Below are 26,067 nucleotides of genomic sequence, written 5' to 3'. Positions count from 1 at the left end.
CCCGGGAGTCTCCTGTGAAATTGGACAATTGGTCAATTTGCTGTCTCTCACCCCCTCCCATTTTGGTATTTCTCCTGGGAAGCTCCAGTAATTTGTATGGCCCAAATTTCCTTATATAAATAATCACATCAATATAATTACAAGGTTCTCCAGTTGCCAGATCTTGTATAAAACGCATCATACTCATGTCGTCGACACCTCATACAAACTTCAAACCATTTGTGATCTCAACCTGGCAACCCAGTTACGCTATTGATATTTGCGTAGGTAGAAGATGTGGGAAGTTGGATTAAGCATCACTGTTAGAAGTGGGAGGAAAAACAGAAAAAAGGAAAAAATAAACATCCAAATTTAAAAACAGCTGGGTAACAATGGCAAATTGACAATGTCCAGGCCTTTTGCCAAGTGTGTTCCACTGATTTTAATATAGGATATGGTGGGAAAGCGGGCAGCATGGTGGCTGAGTGGTTAGCACTGTTGCCTCACAGCAAGAAGGTTGTGGGTTCGCATCCCGGCCTTTCTGTGTGGAGTTTGCATGTTCTCCCTGTGCTTGTGTGGGTTTTCTCCGGGTACTCTGGTTTCCTCCCACAGTCCAAAAACATGTATGTTAGGTTGATTGGTGACTCTAAAAATTGCCCGTGAGTGTGTGAGGTTGTCTGTCTTTGTGTGTCTATATGTGTCCCTGTGATGGACTGGTGACCTGTCCAGGGTGTACCCCTGCCTTCCACCTGAGAAAGAGCTGGGATAGGCTCCAGCAGATCACTGTGACCCTGAGCCAGGAAAAGCGGGTATAGAAGATGGATGGATGGATATGGTGGGAAAAATTATGTTAGTCAGTACATTATATCACAAAGACAGTGGAGGCACAGGGCACACTGACCATTTCAACCTTCATCACTAAAGGACAGACAGAGGAAGAAACAATGGTTTAAAAAATACAATTTGTTAAAAAAAAAAAGTAAAAAGAAACATAAGTCATATTATTATCATAAGCTAACCCCCATCATATGTCGACTCCTTTTCAAAATCACCAGTATTGGTTTAAATAATCAAATTACATTTCTCTTTTGAAAGTGATGTTTTCTTATCATATATTCCACATCATATAACCTCAAATGAACAAACATAAATAAACAATAAAACAAATCTCACAGATCAGTAGACTAAAGGGTTGTGTGTCAGACACAATGTTCTGTAATACAGGGGCTGTCCTCCAGCACAATGGCCTCCAGCTCAATAAGAGTGCGACCAAAGAGTTGGTAGTGGAAATAAGCATGCCCAGATACATCCAGAGAACATCCAGGAAGTGGACATAAAGACTGTTCGTGCATCTGTATGTTTATCTAAATAATAATTTGGTCTGGACAGACAACATCACTGCATCACTATATAACAAAGGACAGAGTAGACTACAGGTGCTGAGGTCACTAAGATCCTTTGGCATGTGCAGTACACTTCTCAGGCTTTTCCATCACTCTTGGGTGGCATCAGGTTTTTTCATGCAGTGCTCTGCTGGGGGAATAGTATCACAGCAGCACACAGAAATAGACTAGACAAACTGATTTTAAAAAGGCCTCCTCTGTTCTGGGCTGCACTCTCAACTCAGTGGGGATAAAAGAATGAGGTTCACACTGTCAACCATCATGAACAGCACTCCCCCGACCCCTGCAGGACACCCTGAGTGCTCTGAGCAGCACCCTCAGCAACACAATGCTAAAATTAGCCATTCTATATTTCAGGCTATCATCCAGCAATAGTAACCAGTAAGATAGATAAGTTTCTTTCAAACAAGGAAATTGCTTGATTAGTGCAACTGATATGTCATCTATTTGGTGGTTTTCAGGATATACTGTACGCTGGAAAATCTCCTCAGCCAGCTTCTCTAGGATGTCAGATTTCAGCCCTGAACTCATCTGTAATCAGTCATGTGCCAGTTTTTCTGAAGCTCTTATTTCCACGTTGAAGCTGTAACCTGACATCATATGGAACGCTAGGAATAGGAAATTCACGTGGCCATGGAGGTGCTCTTAGCTTTCTGTCTGAATGTGGCAGAGTCAGATGAGGACAATTAGGAGACAGAGTTTTTTGTTTGCAAGCTGGTGGCCCTTTGAATTCCAAATGCTTCACAAAAGGTACTTTGTAATTCCACCAAAGTTTCTGGCATTCCTGGATGGAAATCAACGTCTTCTGAAGTCATCATCTTCAACAATGACCCTAACCTTCATATGTTGTGCCATTCTTCAGTCTAGGTTTGAAAGGAAACATGAAACAAGGGTATATTGAGATTTGGTACTGTTGTGTGACAGTTCTTCCTGAATTATCATAAACAAACAGAGAAGTAAAAAAATAAAGAGATAGATTGAAAGATATATTTTATAGACTATGCCATGTATTCCTTTACATCCACAGTTGTATGATAACTGGCAATTAGCACAGGAAATGTTAGCAGAAGGTTTTTATTATCTTAAAACTAAATTAATACTCGGGCTTGCATTTAGTGAGCCCCTTTGTTGCCATAGGTATTGTATTAGTATATGAAGTCCTGCAGCACATGAACACTATGTAAATTACCATGATCTAACCTTGTGTATGAATGAATCTTTTTAGCATCAACATTCAAATGCCTCCAGTCCTCTAATTTGTGAATAGGTAGTGGTCTACCAAGGAATCAAGTTTAGCGAGGAAGACATGATGTGGGACATAACTCAAATGCTGTAAAATGCTCCCTATACCAAGCATCCAACTCAACAATGAAGTTCAAGACCCTCCCCAAAAGTCTTCACATCTGTTTCTATGGAAAGTACTTCAAAGTGATGATCACAATAATGCATCAGTAAAGATGATCTAATGATACAAAAATACATGAATATAAGATGTGCACTGCATACCTTTGTACTTTAACTTAAGTGACATTTTAATGCAGACGTGAGTATTATTTCACTGTAATATTTATACTTTTACTTAAAGATTCCACTACTATTAAAGTTTATCTATCACTTTAGAACCGGTGTTTTCACAGGACTCCCTGTGATATGGATCTGAATCCACTCCCCCTGTACTGCTCTCGCTGTCTCTTCAGAATCCCTGCTGCTAAATGTCAAACTAATCATTTTGTAGCATTTATTTCCTCCTGTGTGTTGGGATTTTAAATAATTTCTGTATTTTTCAGAAGGTTCTTATGGGTTTCAGCTTCACTGTTTATTTATAGGATTAAATAACACACTAAAATCTGAGAAATCAGCTTGATTCAAATGTGTAACATTTAAAAGTGGTTCAAAATCATTGTGTTTTCTGTGTGACTGTCTCTATATTTCAATGAATATATTTGGGCATAAACTATAAAGTTAAATTGCCTTTTTCTAACTACAAGCATGACCTCTAGTGCCATTTATCAAGAGTGGTACCTTCAGAAGTAACATTATAGGGACTACATTGACATAATGCAAAAGTTAAGCACACCAAAGTGATTGCATGTCTGCACGGTCCATACAGGCAAGTTTAGCCAGACTGTTCTGTTGCAAGAGGGTGCACAGTGACATATGAGGCCATTTCAGAGAGAGAGATACAGGTTCAAGATTCAAAGTGTTTATTGTCATATGTACATTAAGGAAAACATGTTTCCCTGTACAATGAAATTCTTTCTTTGCTGCCCCACAGTGAAAGTAATACAAGGTATAAACTAGATAAATAAATAGAGGCACTATGTACAGAAGGAAATAATAAAATAAATAGAACAATAAAGAAATAGAAATATGGGCTATGTACAACTGTAGTGCAAAGTAAGTGTGCAATATTGGCTTATGTGCAAAGTAACCGATGTGCAAATTGAATAAATGTCCTCTGCCTGACTGTCTAAAGGCTCACCGCTCCTTACCGCCTCCCAGAGGAGCATAGAGTAAATAGTCCAATATATTCGTGAAGGTTGTCCAGTGCGCGCACTCCTTCACTGTGCCACAGTCATCAGTCCATCTCAGACAGTGTCCCCAGCCTCACAGTTGGCCATATTCTTCATTTAAACCTACCATGAGAGAAATACTTTTGCTTTACGTCCATGCAACTTTGGCTAAATTAAATAAAGCTGCACCCGCCTTTGTTCGGACATCTTTTTAAATATTAACAAGTTGTCATGTCATATCTGACTGGAAAAGGAGAGAGATTCCCTGCTTTGGTCACAGGAGCGCACTGGGTAAGTCCAATTTATATATGAATGCGATTTGTTAACATTTGTGAAAGGATGGTTTAGTGTGTATAGACTTCCACATAGGCAGAGTGCTGTTGGACTGATAAAAACACTGGGTGTGGTTACAGTTGTCTACGTCGATTCATATCTAATTTCCCACAGCCAAAGCCCACATGCATCCTTCTTATGATGATTGATTTCTCAGAGCGCAGAAGTGCAGCATCACTGTGAGCCCGTCGGCTTCCCTGCAAGTGTTACAGGAAAACACTGCCAGTCCAAGGAGCGCCCCACTCCTGAGGGTGCCGGAGGGTCCAGCGGCGACCCACATCGGAATATGTGCCAGAGAGCAGACGCCGTCCCGTCCTACATGTCCCTCCCTGGATCTGTAGCAGACCGTATCAGGAGTACCATGTCGTTTGGTAGTGGGAGCGGGTGTAGAGGATCTGGGAGTCCCGGCTTCGGGAAGTGTGATAGGAAAGTTGTGTGCTGTGAGAAGTGTTCAGCGACCCTTGTTGCTCTGAAGAAACAAGCTCTGAGTCTGGCTGTTCACCATCACTTCTCCTGCAAGGTCAGTAACCATGATGCTCTGCACGGGGCTGACGAGGGATCAGTGCGCACGTCTGCTCGTGTTTTAGCTGATGCAAACCTTTTGGAAATCAGGAATCAACAAAAGGAAATTGTTAATAATAGTAGTAATAATAATTGTATAAATTGTCTCTGGGCACAGAGAAAACATGACACGCCTCAGGACTTCTCAGCAGGTGGTAGTTAACAAAATAATAAAATATCCTACCACTGTACTTTGTTTAACGACGCGGTTTTATTTATCGACAAAAATAAATTAATGAGCTTGTATGGATGTTTCTGTTCAACTAATATGAACAGATTTAAGCATAGTAGATATACAACAATAGGCTACTACATATAAAACAATATGAATCAATTACCGGCCCAGTAGATAGTAAGTCAGGAGCAATTTTATCATTTAACAATTAAAGTATCATTTACTGCTTCCAGCCTTTTAAATGTGAGTTTGCTATATTTCCCACTCCACTATCATAATAGGCTAAACTGAAAACCATGAACATGTGAACTTAGCCTTTGAACACGGCAACAGGCATTATTTATATTATATTAAAAATATATATAAAACCAGTCATCCATTGTAATCATATGATCACACGCTTCAAATAAAACAGCTTCTTATAACACACTTCTGACAATATATGTTTACAACAATAAAAAAGTGTGTCGATGATCATGTGGGCACATAGGTCTTCCTCTGAGAGGAAGGCGTGCCCACACATTTCTGCATCCATCTGTACATCTGTCACCACTAACATCCAACAAACACACTAAAATCGACGCAGCAAACCACTGCCAGTCCTGCGCCAGTGGTTTCAAATGGGCATGAATATTTCATCTCAACATCACTGTGTCATCTCCTCCGTCCTTTCCACTGAGGGAAGACTATTTATTTTTGTCCTCTTCAGTGGGATGGGGGGCAGCTAGCGTCAGGTTCTTTTTCGAGGAAGACAGTGTAAGCAGGGGAGAGATGCGTGGTCAGTAGAAATCATGGACAGCTTGTAGGTTTATTGATCTGAAGATGCTTTATCAAAAGCCTCATCACTCTATCATGTCATCTTTTTTTAAATGGGCATGCAGTCTGACTAAAATGGAAAGTCTGGTTGCCCATCTGACCACTACACTTGCAGAAATGTAAGGCCCAAACCTGAAAACCTTAAAATGAAAGTTACAAGTATAATATTTATTTAGTTCATAAATTTGATATGAAATAAAGAGAATATCATATTAATATAAAATATTTATATTTGTCCTATATCATATATATACTACATGACGTTATACATGAAGAAACATATGTAGTCCCTTTTGTTTCAGTACCTTTGGAGTTTGAATGATTTTGTTTCATATAACATTTGGGAGCTCGTATAGTATACCTCTGGGAGAATATGGGTCACTGGCAATGTGTGCTGGCAGCTTGCAGGATGGATGAGGTGGATGGGAGGGGAGTGAGTGAGTGTGTTGGATGGTGGTAGGTGTCAAGGGCAGACCAAACAGGGATGTGATAGCAGAGTGTCTTTGTCAGGATGGAAAGCAGGACGACGGTTTGATGGTCATTTTGTTAAATTTGACAGTCTGGGTCTGTGCTGAGAAATCATGTTTTGTGGAAATGGAGCTTAAGCCAACTGCAGTCTAGTGTAAACTGTTCAGTTATTTTAAACAGCTCACTCAATTTTCAGTTTTTAAATATAAAATGTTGTCCAATTTATTTTTTTTAACTCTGCAGGATTTCAGTAACCTGTCAGCATTTCTAAATGCCAACCTTCGTGTCCATGGTCGGTCCACCATTGAATCCACGGACAGAGAGAGAGAACAGGGCCAATGTGGAGCTTGTGGTATAAACGTGAACCAGCTCAAACAGGAGGCCATTCACCTGGCTCTGAGCAGGGGCCAGTCATTAGCTAAGCCGCCTTTCAAACCCAGCCTCAGCACTGGCACACTGCTGGGACAAAGTGAGACAAAGCATGGGGACTGGGCTCCAAGGGAAGCTGCAACAGCTGTGACGCAACCACACAGCCAGACCCACAGTCCTCACAGCCCGCGGAGCCCCAGGACACCTCAGAGGACCCCACAGACTCTCAGGAGGAGGGGACCCAAGCCTCCCAATCTTGATATGGACCGCTGGGTAGAGGAGCAGCAGCAGCTGGTTGCCTCTAAATCTGTGTCCAATGCTGATCGTGTCACCATCTACCCCTACCATCAGGTACCCCTAAAAGCTTTCTCTTACCATTATGTCCCACATAACACATCCCTTAGTGACCACCCCCCTTTTAATGAGTTATATGGGTAATGTACATCTTTGCTGGTGCACATGTCAGCAAGGCAATGATTTATAGTGCCTAATCAGAGTTTACATCCAATGGCTGAGGACGTTATTTAAAAGTACATTTGCTAATGGAACGGAATTGGGTCATGATTTACCCCTGTCATAAAAGCTAGCCAGTCAAAATGCACTTGTGATCAATATGTGGATGGTCATATTTAACAGGATGGCTGGTGAAATATGCATTACTGTGATGGAGCCCCTCAGCAGATTGAACTCGTCCTCCCTAGTCCCCAGTAAAAAAAAGCTTCTAAAGTAAGACCTGCTTTATATGGTGTTGTCAGGTCCGTTTTAGTGGAGCGTTTACTGCTGATCCTTACGGGCAAGAGGGAAACTCTGTGACGTGGTTAATGTCAAACCGTTTGCTAAACCACTGCTTTGAAGAGCATTATTTCACTAATAGCCTTGCAACTGTATGCTGGCTTTGTCAGATTTCTCTATATATTAAGGTGTTCTGCATGGGGCTATAGTAAGAGTGATGCTCCACATACAAAGCACTTAAAGGGTGGTATTTTTTTTAACCTTTTCAAAACCAAAAACACAGTAGCAATAGTGCTTGTCTATCTGCCCTAATGTAAAGCCCATATATAGGAGCAACCAAACTCAGTATTACTTTCAAGGCCAAGGAGCTTTGTGAAGTGATAAGTTATGCTTCCTATAAATAATCCTATATTTTTTTCTCGTCACACTATAGAATCTGCCCTGTTAACATGCCGTGCTGAGCAAAATCTGAAATCTTGGCAGTTGCAGCAACAGTAACTGAAGCGAGGAGGGGCTTAGAAAAAAGTCAACTGGACTGAAAATGTCTCGCAAGCAATATTATAATGAACCTGTTATTCTTAATGGACTTTTCTAATTGAATCAGCAGCATCTTACTCTGATGAAACTTTCCTGGACTGTGCGGGAAAGTATCTGAAATTAAGGAGAGGAGGAAAGGAGGAAAAGTGGATTGAAGAAGAAGAGAAAGTAAATGTTTCAGATGAGTGGGAGAGAAGAGGAAAAAACAAAGAGATAATCAAAAACCCACATGAGAGCAAATACAGAGAGAAATCAGAGCAGGAAGAGAGAGAGAAAACTAGTGAAGGGAAAAAGGATATGACAGAAGACTGGAGTCATCAAGAAGAGAAGAGAGGAGGGGAAGGGCATCTGTACATCATTATCTGACATTATCTTATGGTGTATATACAGTATTATCTATCTCAGTATTGCAGTTCTCCTGCCTGTCTCTTTCCAAACCAACTATTATTGTAGTTTTCTAAATTGGCACCGTATGGTTGGATGAGCTGACATTGTTATCTTGCGCTAAAAATGGCGGTGACATTTATGAGACGTGGAGCTTGAGAGCAAGGTAGAAGAGCTAAGACGTGGGCTCTGGGGCCCGTGCCAGTGAGTCATGACATCATCCTGAGCAGCAGCAAACATATGCTGAATGGGTCATGTTTCACACACGCACACAGCAGTTATGACTATTAGTGCAAAACACACACTGTGAATCTACAGCTGAGGAAGTGTCGTGAGAACTTTAAATAAGGTGGCTGTCCTCTGAATCATGTTTAAAAGTCAGACAGCAGTCACTGCGATCACACACTCTTCCTTACATGCAATACACAGTTAACCAGATATATGACTAATGATTTATGCTAAACATACCATGTGCTCGGCCTAGATGCCCTACTTAGACACATGCACTTCATCTTCCTCCTTGGAGTAATTCCTGTGATAGCAGCTCCTTTTGGAGTTAGTGCTTGAGTGAGGGTTGTTATAATGAACCATCTCTCCTGGCAGGCTGCGGATGATGCAGCACTGGGCTGCAGTGATGCTGGGACTATACAGACAAGCTCAAAGATCCCTCACATCTCCAGAGTAATGACCATTGCCAACACTGCTGCTATGTCCTTTTTGGCCAGGTAAACATATATATGAGTACATTCAAACTGAAAATGTGTGTAAAAATCAGCTTTATCTGCAGCCTGCCTTGGCTGGTTACACCATAGGTTTCAGTGGCATGACATACCACCTTCCCACTTTCCCGCAGGGCAGCTGAGAAGCTCAACCTGACATCCAGGAAAAAAGGCCAGGCTTCTGATCCAGCTCCCACTAATTTTTCCACCTGCTTCGGAGAGATCATCCAGAAAAATCCACCACCCGTCCCCTCCTGCCTGCTCCAAGCTGCCACTAGGACAAAAGACTCACCCAATGTTGGCAAGGTAGACATCAGGGCTTCAAATTCCGGTAGATTTACAGGCTGTTTTTTTGCTAACCAAATTTGGCTTGGAGGCAAGTTGTCTTAAAAAAAATAGTAATTCTTCCATCGTTCATCCGTCGTCCATCCATCCATCATCTATACCCCCTTATTCCTTAACCAGGGTCCCAGGGATCTCCTGGAGCCTATCCCAGCTCTCTTTGGGTGAAAGGCAGGGGTCCACCCTGGACAGGTCACCAGTCCATCACAGGGCCACATAGAGACAAACAACCTCACACACTCACACTCACTCCTATGGGCAATTTAGAGTCACCAATCAACCTGACATACATGTTTTTGGACTGTGGGAGGAAACCAGAGTACCTGGAGTAAACTATTTGCATTGTAACAGTCAATATTTGTAATACTTACATTTAAATTTCCAGAGACTGATCTACAGTTTCATGAAGCAGTCATGTGACAGGCGGGAAAATGTTTCTATTGATGCTCATGCTGCAGCACAAGGTTTTTGCAGGAAGTGGGTGTTGGGGGATTGAGTTTTAGGAAGATAGATTATGGGAGATATTACATTTCAAATATTACTTAATTATTTTGGGAAAGAAGCGTATTTTCTTTCTAGCTTCACTTACTGCCTGTCCTCATGTTTACCAAATATAAACAGGAGTGGAACCAATCCCCTCACCGAACTCCTGGCAGGAAACTGAATAAGCAGATTTTCAAAAAGGCCAATTATGGAGTAACAGAGACAGGATTCTAGCACCAATCACAATCTTTGACTTGAAAAGCATTTATGTAACAAACCTGACAGCTTAAGCTGAAGCCCAAAACAATTTTGATAACAAGGTTGATCCATTATCATGATTATGGCTTGAAACACATTCATTTATCCTCTGCTTCAATTGCAACACATGTGGTGGCCTTCTGCCATTAGCTGTGCTCACAAAGGTCAGTGCAGCTTGAGTTCAAAGTTCAACACATTTGAACTCCTAACTGTGCGGGTGGGCTGCAAATCTCTTATCTACCCAGTCCTGTCAGCACAGGACAGTCACAAGGAGAAAACATACCACTTAGTTAATAATGGACAAGGCATGCAACCATTTCTTTCTGGGGTAATCTGTAGCATGCATTATGTGCTGTATGCTTTAAAGTAGACACTTCACATCTTAATATTAAATAAAATAGAAAATATAATTAAATACTCTTCCACCAACAGTAATCTTTTTACAGTCACTTGATGCAGATCATGTATCTTATATTGCCATGCATAAACACATAGAATAGGTCTGGATTGGTGGTGTATCTTTGAAAGAATATACAGTACCACCATCCTCACCCACACCTTGGAAGTGTTTTTACCACCCGTGTAGCCAAGTAAAGAGATCACAGTCAATTTGGAGGAGATCCTATATCACTCCTCCTTCATGATACACTGTAATGTGGTGCTAATGTCTCCATCTTGTTCCTCCCATCCCCTCTACTCCACTTCTCTGGGGGAAAGTGGGGGGATCAATATGGCTGCCTGCCCTCCTCACGTCCCAGATACATGGACTCTTGGGTTTAGTCTAGAGTTACAGATAAGGGCTCAGATAGATCCTACTGCCAGCCACACCTGCCCAGGCCCTCAGCACTGTCTGCATGCAAGAATATATACATGAATATGTGTAACAGGAGGGTCCTTCTCTGCCTTTAAATGGATCTCTTGAATAATTTAACCATCATAAATAGAGTTTGACACATGTTCAATAAGGTTAGTGAGCCACTTTTAGTATAAGGTATTAAAATTATAAGGAGGGGGAGTGGAAAAAAAATCCTTCACACACAATGGGCAGATGGACTTTCAGGTTTTTAAAATGTCAACGAAGGATGATGTCATCGTGGTGTAATGCAGTCCTGCACAATTTCAAGAAAACCACATTCAGTTGAGTGTCATGGCACACAGGGTAATTGCATTCTCACAGACCTGAATCATGGTTATGAATAACATTAGAAATGGTTTATGTACTGCAATACAGATTATTGTCTTTTGTCAGGTAGATGTTGTCTTATCTTTAGGTACTGAGATCTATGAGTCTTGCTAAATGGCTGTCAGAGGCTAACTTAATTTAGGACCTTAAAGCCACTAAATCCTAAGGCTTCCTGTGGAAAACTGCATTAAAGAATTCATGGCATGACGTGCAGGTATGCATCGCCATGCAGCTTTAGATGCTTGTATAGTTTCTGCACTAACAACATCAGCTGGCTGTCCACTGCAGACGCATGTTTTTGCCTCTAGTAAACAGTATGGCAATGTACTGCTCATTACGAATCAGTAGGTGGCTATGAAGCAAAATAACATGTTGTGAAGTGATTTAAGTTGCAAACACAAGAGCAAAGTACAGCATCTTCAGCTCAGCTTCCCCAAAGCTCAAATCTAATCTTTTCTGACATTTGATGCCAAGGCTTCCCTTTTCCAACTGAGGTTTCCTGCAACCTACACTGCATAAAATAGTATCTCAGCCTCCCATAGCTGAGTAGCCGGGGCTAATGTGTCCTCTTTCATATAACCACATTTGATGTGAGTTGAAGCCTTGCTTTGGTAAGACTAAAGTCTTAAACCACATTTATAAACAGATGTATAAAACACACAGTAGTTTTCTCTCTCTATATATATCCCACATCTCAACAAGGTATTACCTTTGTTTTTGGTGTGCAGGTCAAAGTTGTGTTGAGAGTGGACCCAACATTGTCAGGGGGCCAAGGCCAACCACCTGTTCTCCGGATTGACTCATCCAAGAAAACAGTCATCATAATGGAACCAGTCAGTAAATGCCAACCGCACACTACAATGACACTAGGCAGGGATGGCAAAAATCCTCTGAAGACCTTCGGCTTTGACGCTGCTTATCCTCAAGAATCAAGCCAGGTTTGGTTCTGATCCAGATCACTGTTGACCACAAATTTAAATATGGATTGAAAAGTTTTTATTTTTTATTTGCTTAATACAGTTTGACAATGGCATCAGGAAGTATCCAGACCCCTTGTGAATGGCCATCTTAAGGTGTTCTAGGGTTTTAAATCTGGACTTTGGCTGGGCCCCTCAAAAACAGTCAGAGACTTGTCCTAAAGCCACTCCAGCATGTTCATAGTTGTTTTCACTTTGTTGTTATGGGATTCACTGTAGAGTGACAAGAAAGAATGAAATTCAAACCATTTAGAATTAAATCTAATTAAATCTAAAAGGAAAGAGGTCTGAATACCTCCTGAAGCCACCGTATCTTAATTGATTTGATTTACAGATATTTGATGGTGTGACATGAGTCTAGAGAATTATATGTTTTCTCAAATATTCAAAATGTATTCTTTTACCCTCTGTACACTACACACTGCACTTGGTTTGCTATCTCTGTCTGATGACCTGTAAACTGATAGGGCCTGGATAGCTACCATAATTACACAGTCCATCAATTATATTCAACTTTCTCCAAGCTGTGCTTAGACTGTCTGAGCCTAGGGAAATCTACAGTATCAGCATGCAGCCCTCCTCTGTTTCAGTTCTTCAGTTTCACTGGATGCACTATTTCAGTATAGAGATAAACCATGGGATGCTGGTTGTCCTTTGTTCTCTCTGGCCAGGCTGAGCTGTGTGCAGGCGTCTTGGCTGATGTCATCCGTTGTGTGCTCAGTGGCAGCGATGGATGTGTTCTGGGTTTAGGATACGCTGATGTGGGTAAGTAATCGGCTACAGGTTAAAATCTTGAGATGGGATCGGGAAGCTTTTATCTATGCTTACAGGCCATCCATCCCCCTCCCCCTGCACCTCTGTCCCACTCCTGCTGTCATGCTTATCACTCAAACTCCCTCTTTCCATTTTTTCTGTTTTTTTATCAGCCTTCTTCTTTTTCTTTCCACAGTAGTGACAGAAAAGTGTTGCCATTTCAGCTCTGCACAGCTTAGTCATTCATCTTTCACCTGTAACTTTTTAAATAAAAGCCTTTTTATCAATTATTCAACATATGTGCTTGCCATTGTCTAACAGACATTTCAGCACACTGCACAGAAAACACAAATGTTTTATTTTGCTGAAGTGCACAACTCAGAGGGGACTGTAAACAAAAGGGACTGTAATATGTTGCTATTAGAGAAATAGAACCTTGCACTTAACATCAGTGAAGGGGTTTAATAGGTTTGCAGTAAACACACACACACACACACACACAGAAAGGACAGGGTCTCCTTGGAGCTGCTTTTTCACATGACGCCACTCTCCGTAAAACTGATTGAATTAGCTGGCCAATACAGACTACATGTGGCCCACAGCCAGGGGGTATCAATCTCCCTCACAGAATACTATTCTACTATTCTCCTCTCTGAATAACGGCCGGCAACTCGGTCTTTAATTGGAGTAAACCAATTGTCTTATCCTCATTCAATTAGAGTTTGGATAAAGGTATAACAGACCCATAACTCAAAACTAATGTGGGGTAAAACTGCACAAAGAGATACAGTATGGCACCAGTCTATAAGAAGATCTGGGTGGCTGTTGGTGTAAATCTTCTTCATTTGTGCATTCTTGAGTTTATGTTTTGTGTATAAGTACAATTTTGTATCCTAAAGCTCCATAAGCATCCCCATGAACATCACTGTTGTTTTAGTTGTTGTACAGTTCAAACAAATATCTCTCGACTGCTAGCTAATTATTCACCCAAGTTCATAATTCTGAATGAGGCTATCAATGGAACAAATCTCCTATACCATGAGAGCAAACGTTCTGGAAGTTGTGATGCATGTCTCATGATAAGGAGCCATTATGTTTGACTGTGTTCTAAAAAACGCATTTGATAATTGGCGAGCTCGGTATGTAGCATGGTTATATCTGTGTTCTCTGTTGTTTGTCTCAGGCTCCTGGTCCAGCATGGTAGGGGGTGATGAGAGTACACACAAGCTTGGGCTGATTCCCTGTGCCATCTCCTGGCTGTATAGTGCCATTGAGCGGCGGAGGGAAAAGACCTGGACTGATCTGACTGTATCAGTGTCTGCTATAGAGCTCTGCTGCGGAGAGGAGGACACCCTGAGAGATCTACTGGGGGAGGTCACCCCTTCATTAGGCAGTGTCCAGGACAGCCCAAAAGCCCATATCAGAGTCCAAGAAGACCCCATTTATGGAATACAAGTTGAGTGATAAAGTTGTTTTTTTTTTGTTTGTAGAAGAATGGATATTGTAAAATATGCTTCTGCTCCTGTTGTGGCTTCCTTAGTCTATTGCTGTTTTTTAGTGCAAGAACACAAGGGTTTATTCACCCAAACTGGTAGCGTATTCCTCTGAAGAACACAATCAGCCCTAAAAACACAGAATTTAAGTAATTACTATCGGCACTGTTATGTAGAGACTAATCAATCTCTGTAAAACAAGACTGCCCCAAATCTTGAAACCATGGAGACTGTGTGTGACAAATTCTTGGCTACACTTCACTGGCAGTGCATAACACACTGAATTTGAGCCTTAACACACAAATAGGTGCTAATCTCTAGAAAACAAACAAAACAAACCCATTTAGAAAAGCGTTCTCATTGATTTTCAGTAGGCACCAGTAATAGCGTATTGTATGTGTGGAGTCCTTCTAAGTTAGAGTTTAGGTCCTGTCTGGTAGATATGGTATGAGTAATGTGAATTTTTAATTAAGCTCAGTTTGTATAGTGGAATACACTGTATATGAGAAGATAAAGCTGGCAGTGAGTGCAACCCACTGGATGTCATTAAAGATTACATCTGATTTAATTATTGTGCAGCTCTCTTCTCCTTCACACTAATGTTTGCCAATTACAAGGCAGTACCACATTAGTGTAGGTGTGTATTAATCTGTGTTTCTTCATTGACACGTACTGTATGAATGGATATGATATGTCCAAACTTTCCATTACCTGGACAAATGATATACCAGTAAACACAAGGAAAGTTAATAATTGTATTTATTTAGTTCAATGATCCAGCATGCAGATCAGGAAAATGGCAGATCATTTTTATTTAAGTAGCTTATGAGATTTTACAGCTATCTTTTTCTTTATTTCCAGCTACGCAATCACAACCGGGTGAAGGCCCCCACTGCTGAACGTGCTGCTTCCCTCCTGGATGCAGCCATTACAGCCCGTCGACACAATGATTTCATTACGTACCTGTGCCACAGCTCCATAATGTTCTTCACTCTCCATGTCCAGCCCCCTCGTATGGAGAGCAGCACTATTGGCAAAGGTTGTAAAGAAACACTGGGAGGCTTGTCCCTCATAAGTTTTATGTGTTATTACTTCTTACTGCTTGTGTTAATCCTAAAGTCACGGATGTAATGCTGTTAAATCTATTTATCTTATGATTTATCTACCGTTTATTTGCATATTTGAAAACATGCAAAGCTTTTTGAAATGACACTCTCCTCTGCTCTCTGCTCTTTGTCCTTAGGGTCACGAGGCCCTACTAAGCTGACCATGATTGATGTGTGTAGTGGTATGATGGGTAGAAGCAAAACTAAATCCCATTATTCTGAACTGGGCCCTGTTGTCTTGTCTCTACTCAGTGGACATAAAACCACCCCCAGCAAGTAAGAATTAAAAATATTATTGGTGTAAACATTTTGTCAGAACACAGTCTAGAGTCTATTAATACTTTGACAGTGAGATAAAAAGAAAAACTGTACATTTTCTAACCTCCCTATGCATTTTATGCTGCCTAAAAACCAAGGCACTGCAATAATAGCCACAGAAAAAATATTTTGCTGCTTGGAAACTGAAATGACTGATGCTTTTGCTCTGTTTCTGCGCAGGGGAAGCAAATTGACTATGCTCCTTCGAGAGTCCTTGGGTAATACGAATTGCCATATCACAGTGATTGCTCAGGTTGCGAATTCATTGGCAAACCTTCAAGAGACCTTTTCCACCATCCAGCTGGCTTCCCGAATCCGTAGGACACAGAAGAGGCCAAAGGTACTGTACATGTCCTGAAATGTCTTTTGATTAAAACAACACCTAATAACGACTCAGAGTTGTTGTCTTTTTGTAAAGATGTTTGTAACATTTCATCTGATTGGCATCATGTCCTGTTTTCCTTTCGCTCCTATGAATTACTGGTTGATTTATGTTATGTACTGCATTTCCAGAAATAACACCACACTTCATGTTTATTCAACAGCAGTCCACTTCATGCTCTCCTTGTGGGAGGAGTTTGACTAAAGAAAAAAGAGGGCCTCCGTCTTTGTCCTTGCGGGCATTTCACTCCACTGATGAGGTGGATCTCGACATCTGCCCTTTACGTGTGCGTGGTGAACTAGACGAGCATTCCAGTAGTGACCAGTCCTGTGACACAGTCATCCAAATAGACTCAGATGGACTGGTCCAGTCCAAAGTAGCACCAAGGCTGGCGCAACCCAAATTTGTGCCCATCATACCTTCTTTGAATCCTAACAAGGCGGACCTGGATGATCCAGAGTTTACTGCTCTCCTCCAAGAGCTTCTGAGAATTCCACAGCTGCAGGGAGAGAAGAAGAATGAGGAAAATGTTCATGGGCATTTTGAAATGTTGAAAGCAGACATGAAGCCGCCAGAGAGGGACTGTCTTAAATGCGAAACATTTGCTGAACTCCAAGAGCGTTTGGGCTGCATTGATGGAAGTGAGATGACAATGAGTGTGCTCAAATCGTCTTTAAAAGGCCCATCCATAAACAATGTCGCAACCAAATCACAATCCCAGAAAGAAACAGAGAAACAGAAAGACACAGAATCATCAGAATCAGCACAGACGCTGAATCTGGGGTTAGGCTTCAGTCAGACATCTGGTGGATTAAAACAAACAGATGGCGCCTTCCCTGGAGACAGTTTTCAGAGAGAGGATTCAGGTTTGTACGACTGTGAGGAGTGCAGTGCAACCAGCTCCAGTGAGGAACTGCTGAATCAAACTCTCAGTCTTAACATGAACTGTCAGTCTGATCTCCCCAACACTGCAACTCCTAAGTCAGATGATAAGCAGCCTTCTCAGGACATTAAAATGGATGCTCAGGGCATGGGTATCACTGGTTCGCTTGAACTTCAGCCTACAAGCAAACAAGAGATTTCTGCAACTGCTGATTGGTTCAAACCAGACAAAAGGACCTCACCAGTTGGCAAGAGCTCCCCCATGTCACCTGCCTCCTCCTGTTCCTCTTCACACTCCCTGGCTACCAGTGTTATATATGGGGGGGATGTCTTACCTAGTGGCCCCGCAGAGGATGTGAAAGAAATGAAAGCCACTATCACAGTGACTGTTCAACAGCCACTGGACCTAAAAGGTCAAGATGAACTGGTCTTCTCAATGGTAGAGGAAGTGACCATCAGTGGAGCTTTGAACAGAGCGAGGACAGGTGGAAACATCATTTGTATCAGAGACACTGCCCAGTCACAGGAACATGTTCAAGACTTTGCCAGCTCTCAACCAATCAGGATAATCAGTAATGTCAGTGATGAAGCTGCATCTGTAGGTTGCTCTGATACAAACAAAAGCTGTGTTGTTCAGTCTGAGGCCACAAAGGCTAGCTCTGAAAAACCCCAGGATCAATTCAGAAGGGAAAAAAGGTTCTTACCTTCATTTATTAATCCCATGCTGATTAATACAGATGGGGATTGTGATTTGGATGGTGTAAAAGAAAAAGAAAGTCCTCATGACTCTTGTACCAGTGTCAAGTCAGGGTCTGATGTCAAAACAAACAATGTCAAATGTCTGGAAGATAGGAAGAGGACTGGAGCTTTTGAAACTGAGACATATATAAAAAAGGCTAATGAGGTATGCGACTTACCTTTTAGCAACATTTCTTATGACCAAATGGTCTTGGAAGATCCAGCTTTCTGTGGGGAAACAGCTGAAAACAGTATGTGTGGAAAGAGACCAAGAAATACAGACAAGAGACACCCTAGACACAAAGAGCATGTTTATTCCACTAACACTCAAAGGGGCTCAGAGGGGGGAGAAATTACCTGTACATATGTTGGAAATGCTCCCAGGAGAACTGGTGTTTCACCTGGTTGCCAAGAAACCACCTCTGCCTCCTTTAAAACGGGTAGTTTACCTAGAGGCTGGCAAAACGCCAGCCACCATGAGAGCTACCATGGCAGTCACATGGCAGACAACCACAGAGACCCAAGAGGGCTGATATCATCCACCCCATGTAGCCCAGGGGTAACTTTGGAAAGGAGGCAGGGCAGACAGCACTCCCCAGCGAGCCACAGCCTCCACGTCTCCTCTCCTCGGAAATATGGAACAGAAAACAAACAGGGTGATAGTGTTGCTCCCAAAAAGGGGGTTGCCTCCTTGTTTGATTCCTCAAGTCTAAGAATAAAATATGATAATATGAATGGGAGGCCAAATTCACCCACTGAGGGCAGTGGGACTCTTTTCAATGCCAAATTGGAGCAGTTGGCTTGCAGGACCAATTCCCTTGGGAGAACCCCAAAGGAGTTCCCAACTCTGGATAGAGGTAGTAGCAACACCTCTATGAGCTCAAAGGGGAGCTCCAAGGGAAGCACTGAATGGGCTGGTAAGAGAGTCTATAAAGGAATTAATGAGGGAGACTGTACCTTACCAAGGGCTAGCAGGAGCCCTAGGAAGAATCCTCGGTCTGATCATCATTTTTTCTCTTCTGAAGTCCCTCTAGCTCAATCTGCCAGGCACACCCATTCTAAACTCTCTGCTGTTGGGAAACTTAAGATGGCTAGCCCCAGAGTTCGTCGATTGTCTGCCCCCAGCATCAAGAACCTCACTCTGTCCCACAAAAGCCTGCGGCAGTCCAGTATTAACCGCAGTGCCAGCCTTTCCCCAGATGGTAAATGTGTTAGCTTTGAACGGACATCCTCCTTTCTCTCCTCTTCCCCTCCACGGTCTTTTCACTCCATCAGTAGGACTCCGAGTCAGAGCTCCACATGCTCATCCACTAAGTCTGCCATCCAGGGGTTTCTCAATGGTCGGATTTCAGACCTCCTCAAGGAAAGGGCTTCCAGCCCCATTTCAGGAGGAGTGGAGCAAATCAGTTCTCTTCCTTCACCATACAGTCAAGTGACTGCTCCCCGCGTGCCTGATGACCACCTGAGCGGGCACGCCAGTGACACTACCAGCGTGTTGAGTGGTGATTTGCCACCAGCTATGGGAAAGACATCCCTATATTTCTCTAACAGGAACAGCATGTTGAGCAGTGGATATGACAGCATGATGAGGGACAGTGAAGCCACAGGCAGCAGCACCTCCAACAGGGATTCGGTCAGCGACAGGAGCGGCTCTCTCCTCAGCGTGGCCCGCAGCAGCCGATCTCGGAGAAAAGGCAGCACGGGTAAAACACCTGGCCCTTTATGAACTGAACTTGGTAACTTCTCTTATGGAAATATCAAAACATAATCCAAGTGCTACTTGCTCATTATGTGTTTGATTCTAATTAAATTCTAGACTGTTTTTTAAATATGGGCATTTTAGATGAATGCCTTTATCCTACTCTAATGCAAAACAGTGATTTCCATTAATTCATAACATAAATATCAGCTGGCAGAGATTTAAAACTGGTAAACTGAGCAAACAGATTTCATTTTTATTATCATCAGTACTTAGTAATGCAGTTGACATTTTTTTGTAATAGGAATTTTGCTACAAATCAATTAAGATTCTTGCTTTAAGGTACTGAGAATCCTACTTCATGTGTAAAATGTTATTAATAATTTCATTCCACTTTTAAAGTAAATTTTTTTGTGGTAATAAAATAAATAACTTCTTATGGCTTTATATCTGACAGACTTTGCTTAAATCTGCCATCATTTCTTCTCTAGACATGATTTTTTATACACAGCCATAAATAATTTTTTTATTTGAAAACTGACCACATTACGTTTTAATGTGACATTAATTAGAGATGACATACATCTGTATGTTCCTGTCAGATCTAGTTTCCTCACTCGCATAAAAAGCCCAACTGTAACACATTAATAATATAAAGCCAGTGAAGCCACTTGTTAATGAAAGTGTAACTGCATAAAATTAAAAGTATTTATTTGGTAAAGTAAATTAATAAGATGGGCATATGCATACTAACACTTGCTAATGAAATTTTACACTGAGAAATGTTTAATAACTTTATCATCTTTTGCTGAAAACATGGTAGTGATACTGCTAATAGAGCAACAAATACAGGAGATTGCTCCAGGCGCAATATAAACTAAACTGGGCGATTTAATTCTGTCTGTGCATAATTTCCTCTTAAGTGTCCACTTATATAATCAACCCATCTACATTCAAATAAAAGCTGTACATGTACATGTTCTTAATGTCTAAAGGCCCCCGCGTCATCTTTTCCTGTATTGACAGCGTCAGCCTTAAAAGGCTTAGAATTCATGTCTCCTGTGTAGACTTGTATGAATAATATAGTAGCCCTGGCAAGCTGCTTTTGTCCTCAGGCAAATTATATTCTCAGCCCCAGAAGTGCACATGGCCTGGGCGTTGAGAACGTTACTTATTGCTACAGATGCAGCAATGCAATACTAAGTTTCACTAGCTCCACTGGTAGCCACCTTGGAGATTGATGGGCACCAGTAGTGGCAGTGAACTGTTGCAACTAAAATATAACACTAACTTTAAACACACAAATACACATTAAGAATATCTCAACAGCAGAAAGTTTCAGAAAGGGGGGAAGTCAAAGAGAACTAGTTGAGATACAGGATCTCACTGCCTCGCTTTGTTGCAGGTTCTCACCAGCGCCGTCCTTCACACGACGCACCCCTGTCCCTAAGACGCTCAGCCGGTGGTCTGCGGTCTCGCTGTGTGGATCCGGGAATCCCAGAGGCCTACGAGATCAAGGTCTATGAGATCGACAGTGTGCAGAGGATGCAGAAAAGAGCAGGTGCTGGCAAACAGGTGCTGGGTTAATTTTGAATATTTCTGGAGGTTAAAGGGCATTACATGTTATATGACCTTTACCAACCTCAGCTGCCCAACCTCTTCTAGGGTCTCTAAAGTCCCTTTCATCATAGCAGAAAACATTCAGGTAACTTAGAAAGTGTCTCATTTTCAGCCATCACTGGCTGTTGCTTCACTGACTGAGATTAATAAATACCACAGTTGACAGATTATATTTGCTTAACCTGAGGAAGGGTTGTTGTTACAAGAAGAGTGGGTATGTTTCAACTTTCTCCAAATTGTGGCCAGTTTGACTATGGGTCATACCAACTTGTCATCTTTGCTGACAGATAACTAGCAAAACAAATAAACTGGCTTCCCAAGGATTTCCAAATAAACATTTATATAATCATCAAACTGTTTGGAAACAAAGTAAACAAAAGTCAGTCCCTTGGATTCATACAGGGTTTTACATCAGGGCCAACTAGCAGAATAACCAAAATAGCTTGTCGTGTTTAAAGCATCTAGACATGTTATTGTTATCAATGAGAGACCAAAATGTCAGTGCCAAAAGCCACCACCTTACATCACAATTACTGCAGTGCAGAGGACTGTGGTTGTACGGACGCTCATGCAGATTTTGGCAGTACATAGTAAAATGAACACAGGTACATAAATGCTAATCAAAGAGCTCCACCTAGCATTTAGGGTTGAAATGTGCTTGAAAACAAGGTCAAGTGCATTTGATAACGTAATGTCCCCATGACGACGAGGTCTGGTCTCATGAGACCATTCTCCACCTCCTCCAGTCTCTGGCACAGCAAGTTTGATACAATTTTAATGACCACATGGGGGAAATTGGGTTAATGCTGCAGAACAAAGAACACTGAAAGTAGAACAAAAAAAAAAAAAAAACCACACTGAGGTCAAAGATAAGAGCAGATTTAAAAAACACATATCAGCGAATATTAAAATAACTATCACAGTTATTTTCATGTCTTTTATTAACTCTTTATAAAAACAAACAAACAAAAAAACACCAGATGCACAATTGTACAGTTGCGCTGCATGCTTGATATTTTGAATTCCTCCTTCATTTCTCGTTAAAATGTGCATGTATTGGCCTTTGAAACGGTCCCTTCTGTGTAATAATAAGGTTAGTGTAATCTGAGAGTAATTCCATTTAGTAGCCTACAGACCTGTCTTGTTTCACTCCCTTGAGAGGTTGTCCCTTCCCTTACATGGTGTTTATGATGTGGTGTGTGGAGAGATGGGTGGGGGTTGCTTTTCCTCATCCAACCTCTGTGTGTGTTTGTGTGTGTGCTATAGAGCAGAGGTTTTTAAACTGCGAGGCAGGGGGCGGGGGGTGGGGGGGTGGGGATATGTAAAGTAAAAACAGTGTGAGATAATGGGGACTGTAAACTGTAAACAGGAAACTGGTTATTGTAGTTTGGAAAGCAATTACACACGTATTTTTAGATTCAGGCTGATTTAAACCTTCCAAAGATATAAGTATTAACTCTGATGGCCATGTTCACAAATCTGCTTCGAAATCATAGAAAAAAGATGATCCTTTTACCTGAACCTGATTGAGGATCATCTTGTTTTTAAATTTTCTTCAGTATCACAGCAATCTGGTGAAAGCTGACTACATTCATGGCTACACTGAGGGAATGGCTGACGGCAAATTTGAAATACTTTAAATTACGCCAATTTGCCAACACGTAACGATATGGTTTTATGCTGATACAGAATATGAATGTAAAGTATATGATTATTATTATTAATGAGAAAATAATTTGTTTTGGAGGAGGGATTACTTTAGTCTGCAGAATATTTTCTGTACTTTTTCCACAAATGCTGTCTCACACCCTAAATAAAAATTCAGAACTGTTGTCTTTACATTTATAAGACTGGGTAATGTCTGTAGGTTGGAAACAATAATGGAATCGCCAAAGCTTGTTGGCATCTGGTTATGGAAACAACAGCAAAGTATCCTGCGCAGTTTATTTTGGGGCGTTCAGTGCCTACTATGTGCTATATGAATAGAAATAGAAGTAGTGAAATGTGTGTGTATGTGTTTGTGCCTTCAGGGGCCTGCATGCTTCAGCGCCAAGCTAAAGTTCTTGGAGCACCGTCAGCAGAGGATCTCAGAGGTCCGAGTCAAATACAACAACCTGAGGAGAGAGCTGGAGCAGGTCAAACATACCCTAATGCTGGACCCCGCCAAGTGGAACCAAGAGTGTCAGTCTAATGACTCTACCTTTGCAAAAGAATACTTGGCATATCACTTTCAAACATGCATTTTGTAGGGCCCATAGTAACATGTGCAGTAATATATTGTTTGAACAATAGCTCAAAAGTCGTATATTGAATTGAGGATGTGTGGTATGACAGCATTCTGCTATACTGTGATAATATCCAGAATCCTCACTGTCATCATTCTTATTATCCATAGCACTACTTTGATGTTACACTAGATGGGACCCTATAACCAAGTGTAGGACAGGTCAACAAGTTCAGATTGGTTAGTCTGACTTCCCTCACAAAGCACATTAGTGTTAATCTCACTGTCCTCCTCCAGTCGACCTGTGGCAGACATTCGAGGTGGACACCCTGGAGCACCTGGAGGCCCTTGAGGTGGTGACAGCTCGGCTGGAGAATAGGGTCGATGTCTGCAAGGCCAACATCATGATGGTCACCTCCTTCGATGCCACCAAGAGGAGACGGCATAGGAAGAGGCGACGGAAAGCGCCAGAGCAGAGAGCCTTCAAAGGAGTCTGAGCTGAATGAACTGAGACGTGTACTCCTCAGATGCTGATGTTTTAGTAAACTTTCTGCACACTTTATTTCTTCTAATAATACATCACACCTGATCCCTTTAAATGAAGCAAGTGTGACAAATTGGAGTGTTGTACAATACGTGTCCAACTGCATGTGCAAATTTTATACCCATGCCTACCTATGCAGCAAGGTCAAAGGTCAGAGACAGTGCTATAGCCCTAGAGCTGACAGGAGTTCTTGAGACACCTACAAAGGGCTGACACTTGTACAGTCCAATTTGTAACAACTCTTGTACTTTTCTGACATTTTCTTGCACAATTTCTTGCACTTCAGACAGTTTGATATTCATAACCATATATTTGAGTCTTTTCTGTTACCAGACATGAATCACACTACAGACATAGTTCTCTAGTTATATAACCTTAACAGGTAACTAGCTTTCTTTTTTAATTCAAAGCAACCACTTCAAACCAGTGCAGCAGTGAATGCTAACAAGACATTTCTAATGTAGCTACAGGGCAAATGTAACCTTTCCGTTCCATGTGAAGTGTTAAAAACATAACTTTGTTTTAAGGTCATGAACCAAAAGACTTTACTTGGTTCTTGGTTCTTGGTTGAGCAAAGGTTTCCTCTGGATTTAAGACTTTACAGACAATATGCTTGATATTATAGAAGCTTATACACTTCTGTGCAGGTCTGCTCTAGTCATTAAAGCACCAAAATTAAGGACTTCTGTAAATTTGTAAATGCTCAGATTTCATTGTTTCAACACACTATTACTCACACGGACTGCTTTTTTTAGACTTACAATACAATTCACTGCAAACATTATACTGTGATTATTGAGTGTAATGTTGAAATTGGTACCGATTTAATGATCGGGTAGCTAAAATCTTTTCAGTACGTCTGCATACATAACCCTGTGTGCCATTTGAACACTGAACTCTGTTTTGCAGCAAAACTTAAATCGATCTCACAATGAACGTATTAGTCGGCTTTAATGTTGTCTGTTCTTCAGGATGGTCTCACCATCATAGTTATTTTCCTACTGAGTGTTCAAAAGGGAATACCATGCTACTCCTGATGCCATTTTGTGTACAACCTTTGGTGCTAAATGCAATTATGAAAATAAAATTGTGTATTTCAGATCTTTTGAAACTAATGTAAAAATACTTTCAACACTGAAAAGGATCTTGGGTTGAGGTAAATGTTTAGCAGTTTCAGTAAAAGATGAGTGAAGACACTGAAGGACAAGGTTCAGGTTCCTTGAAGTTACTAACAGAAAGACCACTGTGAATTTTTTCCCTCTCTTCAGAGGATGGACGTTAGCGATCAATAAACTGGCTGCTAGTAAACAATTAGGGCCAGAATAAAAAAATATGGCTTCTACTTTTAGTGTAATGGAGGAGTAATTACGTTAAAGATATAACGTCATTGTGTCTGAAGAGCCTTGTGGCTCTGAAGCTATTGAGCCAATCAGAGAGGCTGCAGTGGTATCGATGGACAACTTTAGTTTTTCTTTAAAAGGATTGATGCATTTAAACATACAGGCAACACAAAACCAACGACACACACACACACACACACACCCTCACACACACACACACACACACACACACACACACACACACAGAGTGAATTTAAACATTCAGGAAAGACAGACCAAACATGTACACTGGATGTTTGTTTTGTGAATCCTATTAATCAGCATGTTGTATGTCATTGTTAATAGATGTCCACAGCTCTCAGCTGCTTTTTGTGTATAGAGACGTTACAATCTGTGCATCCTTTGGTTTGCAAACATTAAAGTCAATGTGCTGTTCCTGCTTGTGCTTCCATCGCACTTGTCTGTCTACACATTGATCTGAGAGTGTATTTCATTTTCTATGTACGCATGTTTGTGTGCTCAAATGTGTGCGTGCAAACGGAGAGACACAACAAAATTCTCCTGTAATGTTATGATGCAATGTAAGAATAACAGCATGACATTTCATGCAAGCACTATCCGGTCCTAAAACAGCCTAATTAAGTTGGACACACACATGTACTTCTATCTTTGTGAGGACATTTATTGACATAATGCATTCCCTAGACCCTTACCCTAACCCTAACCATCATAACTA

The 26,067-nt window shown here is 41.4% G+C and overlaps 1 protein-coding gene across 1 annotated transcript; it reads left to right on the top strand.

The window, feature by feature from the left end:
• The first annotated feature begins 4,126 nt into the window (after positions 1 to 4,126).
• On the top strand, positions 4,127 to 23,944 carry kif26bb (kinesin family member 26Bb). Its single transcript, XM_026318902.1, has 16 exons — positions 4,127 to 4,186; positions 4,386 to 4,748; positions 6,492 to 6,968; positions 8,874 to 8,995; positions 9,124 to 9,295; positions 11,984 to 12,193; positions 12,904 to 12,997; positions 14,169 to 14,440; positions 15,340 to 15,517; positions 15,722 to 15,860; positions 16,083 to 16,242; positions 16,448 to 18,386; positions 18,423 to 19,607; positions 21,009 to 21,178; positions 23,254 to 23,404; positions 23,745 to 23,944. The coding sequence occupies exons 1-16, from the start codon at positions 4,127 to 4,129 to the stop codon at positions 23,942 to 23,944; spliced, it is 5,892 nt and encodes a 1,963-aa protein (XP_026174687.1).
• The last annotated feature ends 2,123 nt before the right edge of the window (positions 23,945 to 26,067 follow it).

The sequence above is a fragment of the Mastacembelus armatus genome, chromosome 24 (assembly GCF_900324485.2).
Source record: "Mastacembelus armatus chromosome 24, fMasArm1.2, whole genome shotgun sequence".
NCBI classification, from domain to species: Eukaryota; Metazoa; Chordata; class Actinopteri; order Synbranchiformes; family Mastacembelidae; genus Mastacembelus; species Mastacembelus armatus.
The sequence above is the reverse complement of the archived record's forward strand: the minus strand, read 5'-3'. Positions and strand labels throughout refer to the sequence as shown.

Bases quoted from the DNA above. Each gene is read 5' to 3' on its own strand.
- kif26bb (XM_026318902.1), top strand. From the start codon at position 4,127: ATGTCATATCTGACTGGAAAAGGAGAGAGATTCCCTGCTTTGGTCACA. The intron at 15,861-16,082 runs GTAAGAATTAAA...GTTTCTGCGCAG, and splicing joins CATAAAACCACCCCCAGCAA to GGGAAGCAAATTGACTATGC. The intron at 19,608-21,008 runs GTAAAACACCTG...GCTTTGTTGCAG, and splicing joins TCGGAGAAAAGGCAGCACGG to GTTCTCACCAGCGCCGTCCT.